General features: G+C 44.4%; 1 protein-coding gene across 1 annotated transcript in view; it reads right to left on the bottom strand.

The window, feature by feature from the left end:
* Positions 1–933: 933 nt before the first annotated feature.
* Positions 934–19,201, bottom strand: part of LOC117886934 (butyrophilin subfamily 1 member A1-like) — a 39,409-nt gene continuing 21,141 nt past the window's right edge. The window contains exons 4-10 of the mRNA XM_034789095.1: positions 16,143–16,424; positions 15,603–15,722; positions 13,218–13,250; positions 7,395–7,427; positions 6,516–6,536; positions 6,074–6,100; positions 934–1,814 (exon numbers count right to left, since the gene is read on the bottom strand). Coding sequence (XP_034644986.1) covers positions 1,276–1,814; positions 6,074–6,100; positions 6,516–6,536; positions 7,395–7,427; positions 13,218–13,250; positions 15,603–15,722; positions 16,143–16,424 — 1,055 coding nt within the window. The 3' untranslated portion in view covers positions 934–1,275. The remainder of the gene's footprint in view (positions 1,815–6,073; positions 6,101–6,515; positions 6,537–7,394; positions 7,428–13,217; positions 13,251–15,602; positions 15,723–16,142; positions 16,425–19,201) is intronic.

The following is a 19,201-nucleotide window of genomic DNA, read 5'->3' as shown; positions in this document are numbered from 1 at the left end:
GGGAACTCATAAGTTTACATATAGTGTTGCTACATACATTTCACCATGGTATGGTTGAGCAGCAAGTGATTCGTTTTTAGATGATACCTCACAAGGCCTATTTTGTGCAAAGATTGTTGCAATAATGCGGAGAGGTGTGTATACCTGGATGTTTTGGGTCACAGGGTCAAACCATGGCTCTGATCTGGGCACAGGGATCTCTAGCACTCATAGGCTCTGACTCCATGGGTGCTCTGGGGCTGGAGCACCCATGGGAAAAAAATAATGTGTTTGGCGGTGGGTAGGAGGTGCTCAGGGAGGGGGAGAGCTGGGGCGGAGTGGGGTGGGAAGAGGCGGAGTGAGGGTGGGGTCTTGGGGAAGAGGCGGAATGGGGCAGGGCCATGGGGCAGAGCAGTGGAAGCACCCACTCAGAAAAATTAAAGTCAGCGCCGGTGCTAGCTCTGCACATATATCATAGCTAATGCATGGCATCTACTGTCCCTTTAAAAATGATGTTGGCAGGAGAGCTAGGTCTCAGGTTAGTCACCTACCTAACGCTCATGAGTTAAACTGATTACACTGAGCATGCCCAGAAAAGTCAGCCAACAGGCTTTTGAGTGTACCATTTCTCATGAAGTTGAATAGCTCAAGGGCATGTCCAGATGCCACTGTTCAAGCCAGTGGTAGCTTGTATCCAATCTAGGGCTAAACTCTGTCTCTCTTGGGGGACAAGGCAGGTGAGATAATACGTTTTATTGGACCAACTTCCCTTGATGAAAGAGACATGCTTTCAAGCCACACAGAGCTCTTCTGCAGGGCTGGGAAAAGTACTCCGAGCATCACAGCACAATGCAAGGTGGAACAGATTGTTTAGCATAAGTAGTTTGACTGGGACCTGGCAAGATTAGTACAAATCTATTTAAATAAAAGATTGTTTCAATTTTGCCTTTATTCCTTTTATTATATTATATACAATAAAATGTTAAACAAAGGTCATTTTGAAACAAAAAATCAAAATTTTTGTTCCGTAAGTATCAAAAGGGGCATTTCAACATTAATGAAATGCTTTGTTTAATTTTTTTTCTAAACTAAGTTTTGCTGAAATCGACACACTCCCATGGAAAGTTCAGATATTGATGAAATGGTATTTTCCGAAGAAAAAACATTTTGTCTCTCAATTTTCAACCAGCTCGACTTGATATTTCCCCATCATCAGACATTTTACCATTTTTTTTTCTGTGTGAGTCTGACATAGCTAGAAAATTGTAATAGTAGTTGTGAATGACAATGTGTCCTTCATTGCCAGTCTATAACTGGGTAGATGGTCAGGGGAGCAGCCTCTTTAGATCCATATACACCTGGACTGAAGAAAGGCCGGAGTGTCCCAGGGAAGATATATTTGAAAGTGTAGATATGGGAGTCATCAGACAAATTGTAAAATGAGAGCTCTGCTGCTTCATAGTCCAGAAAAATCCCAACCCTTGTGGGTCTCATTTCCAAGGTGATTGTTGTCCGAGGAGTGGAGAGGGCTTTGCATTCTCCATTCCACAATCTTATGGCCCAGTATCCACCTTCAGGTGCTATACTTTTGTACCTCTCCCTGTTTTCTGAGTCAGCACAAACCCCCAAGTGCCACATAGTCTTGTTCTTAAGCTCCACTTCCCAATAATGTCTCCCAGAGTTAAATCTCTCATAGCCCAGGACACAGCGATAAGAATCAACAATGTCCAGATCTTCAGGTTGTTCCTCCGTTATGTCTGCACATTTCACACTTTTGAGGTCCTCTGAGACCCAGAGTTCAGGATGTGCTGTTTCTCGATCCAGAGTCACATTCACTGGAAGGAGGAAAGAGAGAGTTTTCCTTTTGGTATAGATCATCCAAAAAAACATTATTAATACTTACATATTCACAACTAGTCATTTTAAATGTGTTATTCCTCTAAGTTAATAACATCTGGGAAGCCACCACATTCTATCCAGCCCATGTTCATTTTATCATAAAAGTAGTAGAGTTTCAGTATCTTTGTGTAGAAAAATTGCAAGTTAAATAATCAGGTTTGTAAGCATATTGTTATTGGTTTGAATGTCATCATGATTCCTTACACTAGCCCATAGGCGCTGACTCTGTGTGTGCTCTGAGGCTGGAGCACCCATGGGAAAAAATAGTGGGTGCTCAGCACATATCAGCCAACCGCCAATCAACTATTCGGCAGGCCCCACCGATCAGCTCCTCCCCCATCCCCTCCAGCACCTCCTGCCCACCAACAGCCAGCTGTTTGGTGTCATGCAGGAGGTGCTCGGGGGAGGGAGAGGAGTGGGGACAGGAAGAGGTGGAACGAGGGCAGGGCACGCTCGGGAGAGGGGGTGGAGTGGGGGTGGGAAGAGATGGGGTGGGGTGGAGCTTCATGGCAGGGGTGGAGCAGGGGTGGGAAGAGGCAGAGCGAGGCTGGGGCCTTGGGGGGAAGGGTGGGGTGGGGGCGGGGCTGAGTGTGGGTGGAGCACGCCTGAGGAAAGCTGAAAGTGGGCCTCTGTGCGCCAGAAGTTCATGAGTAGTGTTTCGTTGTCCTGGATTTAGAGCAAGGGTCTCAAAGTCCTGGCCTGTGGGCCATCTGCGGCCCGAGAACCTCCCCACTGGGGCCTGTGGAGGAGAGATGCAGGCAGACATGCTCCCAGCAATGTCTGCTACAGGCGCCGCCCCTCGCAGCTCCCATTGGCTGGGGGAAAGGGACAGAGATACCATCATCAGCCATGGAGGCAGCATCACTTTTTTCCACAATGAATATAAACAAGTCAAAATACCGAACACAACTATCTGATGCACACCTTGCTGCAGTCCTGAAGGTTTCAACTGCTCAGTCACTGAGGCCAAACATCAACAAACTGACAGAACTGAAGCATTGCCAGGTGTCTGACAAACACTAAAACTCCATGGCAGGTGAAGAATTGTATAAAGTTGTGTGGTGGTTTTATTATTTCTAAGAAATTCGAAATAAAAAAATACAATATAAACATTTTCTGAACACCATCTTTAGTGACATTATTGACCTGCTGGGAGGATTTGAGGACTGGCACTGGCCCTAAGGCAAATTGAGTTTGAGACCCCTGATTTAGAGAAAGAGGTCTTTAAATCCATTTACCCCCTACATGAAGGACTATCTTCTCCCCTATCTCCTCCAGCCATTCCCTAAGGACAGGGAGTGGAAACATTATCAGGCATATTTTCGTTAGCTATTTCTGGGTGGGAACTATTTGCGGGTGGTGTATTTGGTGGGGGTATGGTGAGAAGGTAGTAGTGTTTGACATTTGCTCATTTATGGAATGAGCATTTGGAATGGTATTTGCTCATTTGATGGACAAAGGGGCTACTTGTTCAGTGAGGAGGGAATTGGTTTTGTTGTGTTTTGTTTTATCTTAAGTTTCTGTTACATGTGACTGTGGTAGAACTGGTAGTTGGAGAAAGAGGGGTATTTTGGTACATTCAGCAGGGCATTGACAGACCCCTCCTTTGGATGGTTAATATTGTGCATGTAGGAAGGGTTGAGGGTAATGAGAGAGGTGAATGTGATATCTCTGGTCTTAAGTGGAAGAGGGAATAGGAGGATATAATGACCTTCCTGTCCTAGGTGTGGATGAGAAACCTTCTAGAATGAGCTGGCCAAATTTTCAAAAGAGCTTCAGAGCCAATGTGACCAACTATTGAAAAATCTAGCCCTAAAAGACAGAAATCACCTGCCTTGTCTCCTTGTGACCATCACTAAAGGAAATTCAGAGAATCCAGCCAATTGTATAGAATCCCTGCAATCAGATCTCTCTGTCCTCGGCTCACAGCAGCATTGCTCAAACGTCTCAGTTGTCCATATCAGGACCTCCAAAATGGGGTGTAATATCCATCTTCTTGAAAAACTTATTCTTCCCTCACCCTCCCCTTTACCAGCCTAATAAAGTTACTTCCAGCTACGATGGGAAGAAAACATTTAAGGCCCAGATTTACCTCCATCCCACATAAATATTGAGTTGTCTCATTTTGTATGTTATTTACATCAAAGATGTTGAGAACAGTGATTGTAATATTTGCAGTAGCTCCTAGAGGAGCATTTAATAAAGCACCTAAATCATGGGCGTTTTAGTTGCACTGACACTAAGAACATAAGAACGGCCATACTGGGTCAGACCAAAGGTCCATCTAGCCCAGTATCCTGTCTTCCGACAGTGGTCAATGCCTGGTGCCCCAGAGGGAATGAATAGAACTGGTAATCATCAAGTGATCCACCATCCCCTATCGCCCATTTCCAGCTTCTGGCAAACAGAGGCTAGGGATCCCATCCCTGCCCATCCTGGCTAGATGAACCACCATTTGAGTACCAAGCTACATGTTAAGGTGCCTAAACATTCAAAGCCAAATAAGAAAACATTTCTTTCAAGGTGTTCTTGTTCTGAGGTGGGACAATATTTGAACCACAGGGGCAGGACACTTCAGATACAGGAGATCTCCCATCCAAATTTGGATTGGCTTGTGTTTTGGGGGTGAATGTGGGTGGATAATAGTTATGTCTAACAAGTCATGGATTTAAGCATGATTCTCCACATGGAAGAAAGGCATTTAGGTACATGTTCCCTTCTGAGGCCTCACTTTACTCAGATGGAATAAATTAGCAGCTACAGCTCAGATCTCTCATTGAATCAGATTTCATAGATGTGTAGGACTGGAAGGGACCTCAATAGGTCACCTAATACAGTCCCTGGCACTCATGGCCAGACTAAGAAGAATATTATCTAGACCACCCCTGGCAGATGTTTGTCTAACTTGCTCTTAAAAACCTCCAATGATGGAGATTCCACAACCTCCCTAGGCAATTTATTCCAGTGCTTAACCACCCTGACAGTTAGGAAGCTTTTCCTAATGTCCACCTAAACCGCCCTTTCTGCAATTTAAGCCCATTGCTTCTTGTGCTATCCTCAGAGGTTAACAAGAACAATTTACCTCCCTCCTCCTTGTAACAACCTTTTATGTACTTGAAAACTATTATAATGTCCCCCTCAGTCTCATCTTCTCCAGATTAAATAAACCCAATTTTTTCTACCTTCCCTCATAGCTCATGTTTTCTAGACCTTTAATCATTTTTTGTTGCTCTTCTCTGGACTTTCTCCAACTTGGGCACATCTTTCCTGAAATGTGGCACCCAGAACTGGACACAATACTCCAGCTAAGGCCTAATCAGTGCGGAGTAGAGCGGAAGAATTACTTCTTGTGTCTTGCTTACAACACTCCTGCTAATACGTCCCAGCATGATGCTTGCTTTTTTTTGCAAAAGTGCTGCACTGCTGACTCAGATTTCTGTTCCTCTGAGCTCTTTGTCCTGTTTATAATGTTATGGGTTGGGCTAAACCCCATAAAAGTTGGTGGGTCTAACAGCTGCCTTTCATTCAGTATCAATGGGAAAAGTAATTGAGCTCCTTTATGTAACCACGTAGCTGAAACAATAGCTACCAATAGCAATATTTTCCACCAATAACACAAGCAAATGATACTGCCCAAGAGAAAGGCACATGTGAGGCATATATGGGCAGAGGGTTTCAGTGGGTATTGTTTCAGTAGAGGTGTATATGTGAGAGAAAGGCGGGAAGAACAAAGCAGTAACAGAAACAGATAAGAAGCAGAAAGTGAAGGACACATCCTGAATAGACACTGGGAGCGTGGCCCGGAGAAAAAGCCTAGAGCAAAACTTTTGTGGACTGAATGTTAGCTGAAAGAGGTTTGGGACTGTGCAAAAAGAAACTATTTCCTCTTGTTTGATTCTTCCTGTATTCAGAGATACATGACTTTGTACAGTCTTTGTAAGTAAACAGGATTGCATCAAAGAAATAGCTGACTCCAACATCAATTTTTCCTCCTAATAAACAACCTGCAGGACCCCAAATTTGGCTGACCGCTCAAGTCTAAAAGGGGTAAACATTAACTTGCATTTTTATATTATCGCCTCTTACATCTCTCTTAAGAGCCAATACTATTTTATCCTGCTAATTTTGAGAAAAGGAAGCAGAGGTCTTTGAAAGAAAGGTATTTTGACATTGGTAACATGTCAATTTCAGTTACCTGCAAATCTTCGGGCTTTTCTGAGCACTGAAACAAAGGTACAAAAACAGCTGAAGACTTGTCCAAATACATGCAATCTTAATATAATACAACTTGGTACCACTGAAAAAAATCTTTGTTAAACCCAAATCAGAAATCTGAATGCTCCAGTCCTTACAAGAACACTGTGGTGTCAAACTATGGTGACTACCTGTTTTTCTGAGTACTTTATCTCAAAAATGCCTTCTCAATAACCTCAAATTCACTCATATTTCCTCTGCCCAAAGACGATGCATCCTAAGTATAAAGCTATACCTTTCATGTATAAAGCTATATCTATATAATACCTTTCAATTGGTATATTAGAAAAGGGGAGAGAATCATGCTTATAATGGACAGGAATATTCAGTCTTAACTAGGGAGTGGCTGCTTTTTCATAATAATAGAGGAAAATGGAACTTACCAAATCCTGAAAGATATTTTTCTGAAACAAAAAACAAGACCAGAAATGAATAATACTGGAAAGAAAGACATTCTAGCACTGTGTCTACTGCTATTTTTAATTAGCTAAATTACCTAACATCTGATTTACTTGATAAGTGGTTCAAAGATACATTCACCCTTTTGCAGTGGGCCACCAATATAATGCATCGCTTAAATCAAAATAAGGTTTAAGTGGGCTTCAAGCAGTGCATGGGTCTGTGAGGTGACCTCTCTCCACAGAAGTCAATTTCACCTTCTAAGATTTCCAGTTGTGGAGATACAGTGCACACATTTAAAAAGTGCATTCAGGTTTTACAGGGATTACCAGTTCCAGTGATATTCCCTATGCTTAAAATGGGGAATACCACGGACAGAGGTAATGGCCAGATTCATTGCAATGCTTAACCTGTAGGTGGCCTGGTGCCTTGAGGAATTCTCAGCCCTGAGTTGAGTTTGAGGCAGGTTGCTCTGGTAGTTTTAAAGTTATACAAGTTTATATCATATTCACTCCAGTGATGTCCTGGCTTACTAACAGAAAGGATCTTCAATGAAAACTAAACACACAACCTATCTTTCCTTAGGTGTACAGCTATGGAAAGAAAGCTGCGTTAGCAAACATGTGTAATAAGCAGTTTCCGAAAGCACATCCGAGCAGCAGCAATTGTGCTTATTTGATAGATTTAACCAGCTCCAATCAGAATATTTGATATCTCTAATTTTTCTCTGTAATGTTTCCTCTCTATCAGGAAAACATTCACTTTTGGTTTACTTAAAAACACCTCTTCTACCAGAGATACAAAGATAAACTTTTATTACTTTTTCTTCATTTTAGAGACACACTGAGGTAAATGAAATTTACCTTTCTCTTTCTCCACTTGAAATCGTAGTTTTTCTAGAGGAAGAAGAGAATGAAATATGAGATTCCACGTTGTCATATTTTTGGTGATATTCCTAGCGTTATTTCATATAATTATGCTAAAATTATTAAAGACAATGTGAGACAGAAAGATTGAAAATCTTTCTCCTATTAAAGACAGGATACTGAACTAGATAGGCACATATCTAATCCAATATGTCCATTCCTGTTTCCTATGTTCCTATGAAATAAGGACGGACACAAGTTGATCGTTCTGTGGAAGCCCAATTGCAATTTATCAAAATTAAAAACATTCTAAAATAGACTTTTTTTATCTTTTCCCTAAAATCAGGACCATAAATACTGCTTGTACAAAGTCTCATTCTAATAATTGTTTGCTGTGTTGATCTTACAAGATGGGTTGGTCCAATAAAAGATATTACCTCACCCACCATGTCATCACAGACATGGACCAACCCCACAAGTTTGGGGTATTTTTTTTACATAAGGAGGTTTTGTTATACTATTTACTGAAGCCTTCAACTTTTACTGTTCAGAGGATGTTCTTTTAGTGAAAATTTGACAACCAATTGGCAATTAAATGGGTGATAAAGGGCTGCAGAGGAAGAGTGGTGGTCTTTGTCTCCTAGTTTGGTAATTGTGGTGTATTAGGACAGTGAAACCCCACAGCAGAGATTGATGAAGCTAGCCAGTGCTACTCTTGGCCTCCCTAGGAGTGTTTTCTGTTTTATGATCTTAGTCTGCAGATCAAACTATTGTAGGCTGTGTGGCCAAGTAAGTTTCTGGAGAATCAGAAGTGACCAGAAGCTGGGAATGGGCGACAGGGGATGGATCACTTTGATTACTTGGATCACGGTGATTACCTTTTCTGTTCATTCCCTCTGAAGCACCTGGCATTGGCCACTGTCGGAAGACAGGACACTGGGCTAGATGGACTTTGGTCTGACCCAGTCTGGCTGTTCTTATGACCGTGAAATTTGCTGCTTATCAGCTAGAGCAAGAAGCAGCCTACAATTAGAAAATTGGCCATGGCCAACCCCTTGCCATAAGAACTATTCTTTGATTTCACTGCATTTATTAGCATTGATATAGTCAATAAATCTGTGGTCTATGTGCCATGCTTTCCAATCAGAGTGTGAGGACCCTCCTTACTGTATCCTGGGTAAAGTCTTTTCTATCTGATCGTTCAGATAAACCCCAGCTTGGAGTTTGTCAGCTCCTGGGTACGCAGACTGAGCTTCTAGAGGGCTTTACTAAAAGGACTACAACTGTAATGGCTACCAAGTCCCTCTGACCATGCTTCCAAGCATTCTTGGAGTCATGAGTGTGGACAATAGGGACTGAAACCCATGTTGAGGCCAGTAGCAAGGCATCTGCATGGGTAGGGTGACCATATGTCTTGTTTTGGCCAGGACAGTCCCTTTTTTAAGCCCTGTCCCTGCCGTCCCAACTTTTTTGGCAAAAGTGGGAACTTGTCCCATTTGCTCAGTTGGCAAGAGCACACAGAACAAACGCTCTCTTTTGTCAAAAAAGTGGGGTGGGGAGCAACAAGGGGGGAGTGGTGATGCCAGCCCCATGCAGGGGGGAGGCAGGGCTTGGGTGAGTAGTGACACCAGCCCCACCCGGGGAGGCAGGGCAGGGTTTGGGCGAGTGGTACAGGCCAGCGCTGTGTGGGGACGTCGGGTGAGCAGTTTGGGCCAGCCCTGCGGGGGAGGAGAGAGGGTTTGCGCTAGCTCCATGTGGTGTCCTGTTTTCACTTTGGGAAATATAGTCACCATCTGCATAGGATGATCAGGACGTGCAGTCCACTGGCCCAGTGATGCCAGTGCCACACAGCCCCTGGCCTGGGGACAGTCTGACTTAAGTTTACACACAGAGTTTAGGACCATTTCAGCTTTGGGTTTGGAAGGAAGCTGGGAGAGAGACAGTGTAGCTCAGAGAGCTCCTGCTAAACTCCCAGTCCCCCCGATGGAGTCCCTGCTCCTCTGTGACATCTAGCTGCATGGATAAGGCATTCCCAGCACTGCAGTGACTGGCATCCAGCAGAGAGAGATCCAACCCAGCGTCAGCTCCAGAGAGACGGCCGAGACTCCGGGAGAATTCCAGATGGAGAGAATACCTGCGCCTGGTTGGCATCAGGAGAGGACCCTGCCCCACCCAGGGGTGAAGATAAACTAAGGGAACTTTTATTTAAGCTGGACAATACTCCAGCGCTGCAACACTCCATCTTGGGACACCCAACCTCAGCCTGCAGTGCTGGGAAGGTGCCAGGGTGGGAGCTGTTAATCTATCCAACCACACACTTAACCCAGCGGAAGAGTCTGTCCTATCTCAGGAACTCTCTTTCTGCCCCACCAACCCCACGGACACGATACAGTTCTGCGGTGATCTGGAAGCCTACTTTCACCGTCTTCGAAAATATTCCTTGAGTCAACACACCACTGAACAGTGCACTGACCCACAGGAACCCTCTTACCAATACTACAAGAAGAAAAAGAAGTCTGCTTGGACTCCTCCTGATGGTCGAAATGACAGACTGGACTTCTACATAAGGTGCTTCCACAGACGTGCACAGGCTGAAATTGTGAACAAACAACATCACTTGTCCCATAACCTCAGGCGTACAGAACGCAATGCCATCCACAGCCTCAGAAACAACTCTGACATTATCATCAAAGGGGCTGACAAAGGAAGTGCTGTAGTCATCATGAAGAGGTTGAATTATGAACAGGAGGCTGCCAGGCAACTCTCCAACACCACATTCTACAGGCCACTATGCTCCGATCCACTGAGGAGTACCAAAAGAAACTACACCATCTGCTCAAGAAACTCCCTGCTGTAGCACAGGAACAAATCTACACAGACACACGCCTAGAGCCCCGACCAGGGATATTCTATCTGCTACCCAAGATCCATAAACCTGGAAACCCTGGGCGCCCCATCATCTCAGGCATTGGCACTCTTACAGCAGGATTATTTGGACTCTCTCCTCAGACCCTACGCTACCAGCACTCCTAGCTATCTTTGAGACACCACCGACTTCCTGAGGAAACTACAATGCATTGGTGGTCTTCCTGAAAACACCATCCTGGCCACCATGGATGTAGAAGCTCTTTACACCAATATTTCACACAAGGATGGACTGTCAGGAACAGCATCCCTGATGAGGCCACTGCACACCTGGTGGCTGAACTTTGTTACTTTGTCCTCACCCACACCCATTTCAGATTTGGGGACAACTTATACCTTCAAGTCAGCAGCACTGCTATGGGTATGCCTGGCCCCATAGTATGCCATCATTTTTATGTTTGACTTAGATCAACGCTTCCTCAGCTCTCGTCCCCTAGCACCCCTCCTCTACTTACACTACATTGATGATATCTTCATCATATGGACCCATGGGAAGGAGACCCTTGAAGAATTCCACCTGGATTTCAACAATTTCCACCCCACCATCAACCTCAGCCTGGACCAGTCCACACGAGAGATCCACTTCCTGGACACTACAGTGCAAATAAGTAATGGTCACATAAACACCACCCTATACCGGAAACCTACTGACCGCTATACGTACCTACATACCTCCAGCTTCCATCCAGGACACATCACACGATCCATTGTTTACAGCCAAGCCCTAAGTTACAACCAAATTTGATCCAATCCCTCAGACAGAGACAAACACCTACAAGATCTTTATCAAGCATTCTTAAAACTACAATACCCACCTGGGAAGTGAGGAAACATTGACAGAGCGAGATGGGTACACAGAAGTCACCTAATATAGAACAGGCCCAACAAGGAAAATAACAGAACACTACTGGCCATCATGTACAGCCCCCAGCTAAAACCTCTCCAGCACATCAGCAATCTACAACCTATCCTGGAAAACAATCCCTCACTCTCACAGACCATGGGAGGCAGGCCAGTCCTCGCTTACAGACAGCCCCCCAACCTGAAGCAAATACTCATCAGCAATTATACATCACACCACAGAAACACTAACCCAGGAACCAATCTCTGTGACAAACCCCATTGCCTACTCTGTCTCCATATCTACTCTAGCAACACCATCAGAAGACCCAACCACATCAGCCACACCATCAGGGGATCATTCACCTGCACATCTATTAATGTGATAAATGCCATCATGTGTCAGCAATGTCCCTCTGCCATGTACATTGGCAAAACCGGACAGTCTCTATGTAAAAGAATAAATTGACACAAATCAGACATCAGGAATGGTAACACACAAAGGCCAGTAGGAGAACACGTCAATCTCCTTGGACATTCTATAACAGATTTAAAAGTAGCCATTCTTCAACAAAAAAACTTCAAAAATAGCCTTCAAAGAGAAACTGCAGAGCTACAATTCATTTGCAAATTTAACACCATTAATTTGGGCTTGAATAGGGACTGGGAGTGGCTGGATCACTACAAAAGCAATTTCCCCTCTCTTGGTATTGACACTTCCTCACCAATTATTGGGAGTGGACTACATCCACCCTGACTGACTTGGCCTTGTCAACACTGGTTCTCCACTTGTAAGATAAAAAGAAGAACAGGAGTACTTGTGGCACCTTAGAGACTAACAAATTTATTAGAGCATAAGCTTTCGTGGACTACAACCCACTTCTTCGGATGCATATAGAATGGAACATATATTGAGGAGATATATATACACATACAGAGAGCATAAACAGGTGGGAGTTGTCTTATTGTTGTTTATTTTTTATTTTTTATTGTCTTATTGTTGTTCTTCTTTTTGCAGATACAGACTAACACGGCTGCTACTCTGAAACCTGACACTTGTAAGATAACTCCCTTCTCTTCATGTGTCAGTATATTTATGCCTGTATCTATAATTTTCACTCCATGCATCTGAAGTGGGGTTTTTATTCATGAAAGCTTATGCCCAAATAAATCTGTTAGTCTTTAAGGTGTCACTGGACTCCTCATTGTTTTTGTGGATACAGACGAACACGGCTACCCCCTGATACTTGAGGGTGGAAGCTGGGGTCTGGAGGACTTTGTGAGTGCTCAGAGGCAAGGAAAAGGTTTGTTTATCAATGTTTATTAAGTATTAGTTAAACTTAACCCCTTCCTTCCCCACATCCTATTTTTCCCGTTCCCAGTAATGTCCCCCCCTCTGTTATGCTCTTATTTTCGCTGTGTTGTTACCTTGCTAAGTTTGTTTTGTTTGCCTTGTTGTCCCCTGTGTACTGGGCTTTACATTCCTTGCCAGCTAGCAGTAATTGTACTAATTTTCTCAAGGGACAGCACCCCTGTGTACATAGGTGCTGACTCTATGGGTGCTCCTGGAGCACCCATGGAAAAAAAATAGTGGGTGCTCAGCACAGTGGGTGCCACAGCTGTTTGGCGGCTGGAGGAGGTACGTGGGGGAGCGGGGAGAGCAGCAAGCAGCAGGGGCCTGGGTTGGAGCAGGGGCAGGAAGAGGCAGAGCAAGGGCGGGGCCTCAACGGAGGGGGCAGGGAGGAGGCAGGACGAGACGGAGCGAGGGCAGGGCCTCAGGTGAAGAGGCAGAGTGGGGATGGGGCCTCGGGGTGAAATGGGGGTTTCGCACCCCGGGGGAAAAATTAAAGTCAGAGCCAATGCCTGTGCATATGTAAACTCTCAATATTAACGATAGCAAGCACCAGATAGAGAAAAAAAGGGAAGAGGCTTAAGCCACACCTCATGGGAGGGACTACACATACATGATAATAAATGCTCTTTTCTTGACTTACCTTATTTCATGGACTATTTATATCAGCTAGCTCACTTGCTCCATACAACCCATAAACTTACCTTCAAAGACTTTCAATTTAGAGTGCAGAGAATCTAGTGGAAGGAAAAGATCAGATATGTTAGATGTCATCCTTTCACATTTATGGTGACATTTCAACTGATATTTATTGTAATTTTGCTATAATTGTGATAGAAACAGCGGTAATTGAAAAACAAACAAACAGGTGTACAGGATGTGGAAGGTAATTTACAATTAATCAGAAACCAAAAAAAAGTTGAAATCGTTTTGTTTTTTTTTAATCGCACAGTAAGTAGATGTAGGTTTGGATTGTTTTGCATACCAAGAAACAGCATTCAGCTTTGTTTCACTATGTGCAATTCACTCTAGACAAAAGAAGCAGAATTATATCTTTTGCCTGTATCTTGCAGTTCTCATTACTATGCCAAAAAAAAGAAGACATTCTAATAGTATAAAAATGATTTTTGTACTATTGCCATTTCATAATGAAACTGTTAAGCTGAAATGATTTTTTTTTAACGTCATCTTCTGACACAGAGAATTGCATAATGTTTCTTCATTGCATTGTATTTTAACTTGTCTTAATTGTATTGTATTTTGTAATATACTGAATTTGTAGGAGTTCTCATTCACATACAGCAGGGGTGGCCAAACCATGGCTCATAAGCCGCATGCGGCTCTTTTACAGTTAAAGTGTCACTCGCGGAACCCCCCCCCTTCTCTGCCTACAGACTGGGAGGGGAGCTTGGGATTTCTGCCCTGCAGCAGGGTAGTGGGGCTGGGGCTTCTGCACAACAGGGAGGAGGGCCATCCCTAGCCATTTTGGTGCCCAGCCCCTCACAGGGCAGCTGTGTGGGGCCCCGGGCCTCCATGGGGGAGGGAGAGCTGGACCCAGGCCTCCACGGGGAGGGGTTGGGAGGTAGAAGGGAAACCGCACCCCAGCCCACTCCACTCTGCTCCCCTGGCTCCCAGACTTGGGGGGCAAGGAGAGAACCGCCCCCCTGCACTCACAGGCAGCACAGCTGGGACCAGGTCGCTCCCCCTACTACGCGGTGAGTGCAGGCCCTGATCCTTGCAGCAGTCCTCAGGGGAGTGGGGGTGCCGCTTGGGCAGGAAGAGGTGGAGTGGGGGCGGGGCTGGGGCGGGGCTGGGGCGGAGCAAGGTGGGGGCTTTGGGGAAGGGGTGGAGTGGGGGCGGCGCTGGGCGGAGCAGGGGCATGGGCCATGGGGAGGAGGCAGAGCAGGAGCTGGAGCAGCACACAGGGCACCAGGAAATGTGGTGCCCCAAATTTCCTGGTGCCCTACACAGCTGCGTACTTTGCGTATGGGTAGGGATGGCCCTGGTAGGGGGGCTTCAGCCCAAGCCCCAGCAGGCATCTCCCACAGGGCAGAAGCCCCAGCAGGTGCTTCCTGCAGGGCTGAAGTCCCAAGCCTTGGCAGGCACCCCGGCCACAGGCACCAGCTTCCTCCGGGCCCCGGGGGTGCTCAACCCCCTGTTCCATCCCAGGCCCCATCCCCACCCGACCCCTTCCTCCAAACCCCCACTTCTGCCCCCACTCTGCCCTGAGCCCCGCCCCACCTCTTCTCTCAAGCCCCCACCCCATCCCCGCTCCTCCCCCTCCCTCCCACAGTGCCTCCTGTATGCCGCAGAACAGCTGATCGCAGCAGGCGGGAGGCACTGGGAGGGAAGGAGGGGGGGGAGGAGTTGATCAGCAGGGCCGCTGGTGGATGGAAGGTGCTGGAGAGGAGGGGGGAGCTAGCTGCTGATGGGTGCTAAGCACCCACTAATTTTTTTTCGGTGGGTGCTGCAGCCCTGGAGCACCCACGGAGTCGGTGCCTATGCGCTGAGGGCCATAATTTGCCTCCCCTGACAGAGTGTCAAGATTACTCTTCCAGAGGGAAGATTTTAAGTATCTGAAGGCTCTGTCTCTCTTCCATACTTGATTTACAAAGGGACAGAGTTTCCAAATATCCTGCCTACAATTAGATCATTACATAGTGTAACTATTGTCCACAGTCAACATGTGGCTGTGCATAGGAAGCACAAGAGAACCCCAAGGAAAGTTGAACATTGAATGGAAATCCTCTATTAATCCTTCTATACACTACCCTCTCTCATTTTAAAAATATCTCTGATTATATCTGTACTCAGGACTGTCCCCAGAGGGGTGCGGGGCCTGGGACAACCTCCGCCCCACTCCACCCCTTTCCCCCAAGCCTCCCCCCCCCCCGAGTGATGGTGGGGAGGGCTGAGCGGAGCGGGCTGGGATCGGGGTCATTCGCTGCTGCTGGCGCCAGGCTCCCTGCTAACCCCCCGAGGCCGCTGTGGACTCCACATGCCGAAGCACAGGGCCCACCAAAGCTGTTGCCCCGGTCCGTCCATAGGACGGCTCTGTCTGTACTGTCCCCTTTTTTTCCATGTATTACCTTTTTCTTTGTATTGCTTCCATAAATAGTAAATAGGCAAAGGAATGAAAAAACCCAAAACCAACAGGTTTAGTGACAGGAGAATCACTGTCACGTGGGAGACCTTCGGGAAAAAAGAATCTGAAAAACAAATGCATATTATTAATTTATTATGAATTTTTATTATTTACCTTGTTATTGTCTCTCTTACCCCCACCCCCCATATCAGAATCTCATTTCTAACACGAGTGTCAACCCTCTGTCGAGTGGTAGCAAATATCTGGGCCTTGCTCATCAGTTTCCAGCAGAGGAAAACCAGTGTCATGAAGTCAGGGCATATTCTCAGTGTAATTGACTTTATTTACACAAGCAGACTGGTCCTGAAATGCATGTAGGCCAACCTTTTTTTCATTTGCGGACCCCTAAAAAATTTCAAATGGAGGAAATCTTAGACACAGTCTGCCTAATCCCAGGGGTCCATGGACAACAGATTGAAAACCACTGATGTAGGACAAACAGGTTATCGAACCAGACTTCATATCAACGGATGTATGAACTGACCTGCTATATAAATGCTTGATACTTCTTCTTGGTTCAGGATGTTGTTTCTGATTGTGCAGGTCAGATTCCGGTTGGAATTTTCTGTTACAATAAGTACAGATTCAGTCTGAAACAGGCCATTCTCATCACGGAAGTATTTTGCAGGCAATGATGGGAGAGGCTGTCCTTGGAGTTCCTTCCACAACGACTGAGGCTCTGGATACCATCCACCCGATCGACACACCATTCGGATACCTCCGTCCTGGTAACCCTCAATAGAGATCAGGGGATTAGTACCTGAAACTGGAGAATGAAGTAAATCTGCATTAATTGTATATTCTGGGTTAAATTTTTAACATATTCAGCAACAGAGCATTGAGGGCTAGACTGATCCTTTAGGCTCAGCCTTGAGTAAGGGATGACACATTTATCAATTCAAGGAGCAACCTCGAAAGGAATTATGACTCAGATCCACAATTACCCCTTTACTACTCTTTTGCTGTGGATAGGGAAGTGAGAGGCTACAAAAAGAGAAACCCCAATAATAACAGGGGATTTCAACTGTCCACATATTGATTGAGAACATGTCTTCTCAGGATGGCATGCAGAGATAAAAATTTCTAGACATCACTGAGTGACAGCTTCTTGGAGAAGCCAATCTTGGAACACACAAGGGGAGAGGCAGTTCTTGATTTAATCCTAAGCGGCGCACAGGATCTGGTCCAAGAGGTGCATATAGCTGAACCGTCGGTAATAGAAATTAAATTTAACATCCTTGTAGGGGGGCAAAATACCAAAGAAGCCCACCATAGTAGCATTTAAATTCAGAAAGGGGAACTACACAAAAATGAGGAGGTTAGTTAAACAAAAATTAAAAGGAACAATCAGAAGAGTGAAATGCCTGCAAGCTGCATGGAAACTTTCTAAAAACACCATAATAGAGGCTCAAACTATATCTAGACCCCAAATTTAAAACAAACAAACAAACAAACAAACAATAAGAGGACCAAAACAATGCTACCATAGCTAAACAACAGAGTAAAAGTGGCAGTTAGAGACAAAAAGGCATCCTTTAAAAATTGGAACTTAAATCCTACTGCAGAAAATAGAAAGTAATGTAAACTCTGGCAAGTCAAGTGTAAAAGCATAATTAGGTAGGCCAAAAAAAAGAATTTGAAGAGCAACTAGCAAAAGACACAAAAACGAGCAGTATTTTTTTAAACTACATCAAAAGCAGGAAGTTGACCAAACAATCAGTGGGGCTGCTGGACGAGCAAGGTGCTAAAGGAGCACTCAAGGAAGATAAGGCCATTTCGGAGAAGCTAAATAAATTGTTTGGGTTGGTCTTCACTGCAGAGGATGTGCAGCAGATTCCCACACCCGAGTCATTCTTTTAAGGTGCCAATTGGTTGAAACTATAGTAAAGAGCAGAATTATCAGACAGATAGATGAGCATGACATGTTGGGGAAGAATCAACACGGCTTTTGTAAACAGAAATCATGCCTCACCAATCTATTAGAATTCTTTGAGGGGATCAACAAACATGGACAAGGGTAATGCAGTGGATATAATGTACGTGGACTTTCAGAAAGCCTTTGACAAGGCCCCTCACCAAAGGCTCTTAAGCAATGTGGGCAATCATGGGCTAAAAGGGAAGGTCTTCTCATGCATCTATAACTGGTTAGAAGATAGGAAACAAAGGGTAGGAATAAATGGTCAGTTTTCACAGTGGAGAGAGGTAAATAGTGGAGTCCCCTAAGGATCTGTACTGGGGCCAGTACTATTCAACATATTCATAAATGATCTGGAAAAAGGGGTAAACGGTGAGGTGGCAAAATTTGCAGATAATACAAAATTACTTAAGATAGTTATGTCCAAAGCAGACACTGAAGAATTACAAAGAGATTTCACAAAACTGGGTCACTGGGCAACAAAATCGCAGGTGAAATTCAGGGTTGATAAATGCAAAGTAATGCACATTGGGAAACATAATCTCAACTATACTTACAAAATGATGGGGTCTAAATTAGCTGTTAACACTCAAGAAAGAGATCTTGGAATCACTGTGGAGAGTTCTCTGAAAACATCTGCTCAATGTGCAGCAGCAATCATAACAGCTAGCAGAATGGTAGGAACCATTAGGAAAAGGACAGATAATAAGACAAAAACTATCATAATGCCACTATATAAATTAGGGCTGCCAAGTGATTAAAAAAATTAATCATGATTAATTGCACAATTAATCACGCTGCTAAACAATAATAGAATACCATTTATTTAAATATTTTGGATGTTTTCTATGTTTTCAAATATATTGATTTCACTTACAACACAGAATACAAAGTGTACAGTGCTCACTTTATTTTTATTTTTGCTTACAAATATTTGCACTGTAAAAAAGAAACAAAAGAAATAGTATTTTCAATTCACCTAATACAAGTACTGTTGTGCAATCTCCTTATCATGAAAGTTGAACTTACATATATAGAATTATGTACAAAAAATTACTGCACTCAAAAATAAAACCATGTAAAACGTTAGAGCCTACAAGTCCACTCAGTCCTACTTCTTGTTCAGCCAATCACTAAGACAAACAAATTTGTTTACATTTACAAGAGATAATGCTGCCCACTTCTTATTTATAATGTCACCTGAAAGTGAGAACAGGAGTTCACATGGCGCTTTTGTAGCTAGCAATGCAAGGTCTTTAAGTGCCAGATTCATATGTCCTTTCATGCTTCAAACACCATTCTAGGGGACGTGCATCCATTCTGATGACAGGTTCTGCTCAATAACAATACAAAGCAGTGCGGACAGATGCATGTTTATTTTCATCCTTGGAATCAGATGCCACCAGCAGAATGTTGATTTTCTTTTTTGGTGGTTCAGGTTCTGTAGTTTCCGCAGTGGAGTGTTGCTCTTTTAAGACTTCTGAAAGCATGCTCCACACCTCGTCTCTCTCAGGGTATGTCTACATTGAACATCAGAGAGGCAAACCCACACCCCTTGTTGATTTTAATTCCCTATAAGCCAACCACCCTCCCCTCTTCAAAATAAAGTAACTATTGTTTTGAAACCA

This window comes from Trachemys scripta, chromosome 14 (assembly GCF_013100865.1).
Source record: "Trachemys scripta elegans isolate TJP31775 chromosome 14, CAS_Tse_1.0, whole genome shotgun sequence".
Lineage (NCBI taxonomy): Eukaryota > Metazoa > Chordata > Testudines > Emydidae > Trachemys > Trachemys scripta.
The sequence above is the reverse complement of the archived record's forward strand: the minus strand, read 5'-3'. Positions and strand labels throughout refer to the sequence as shown.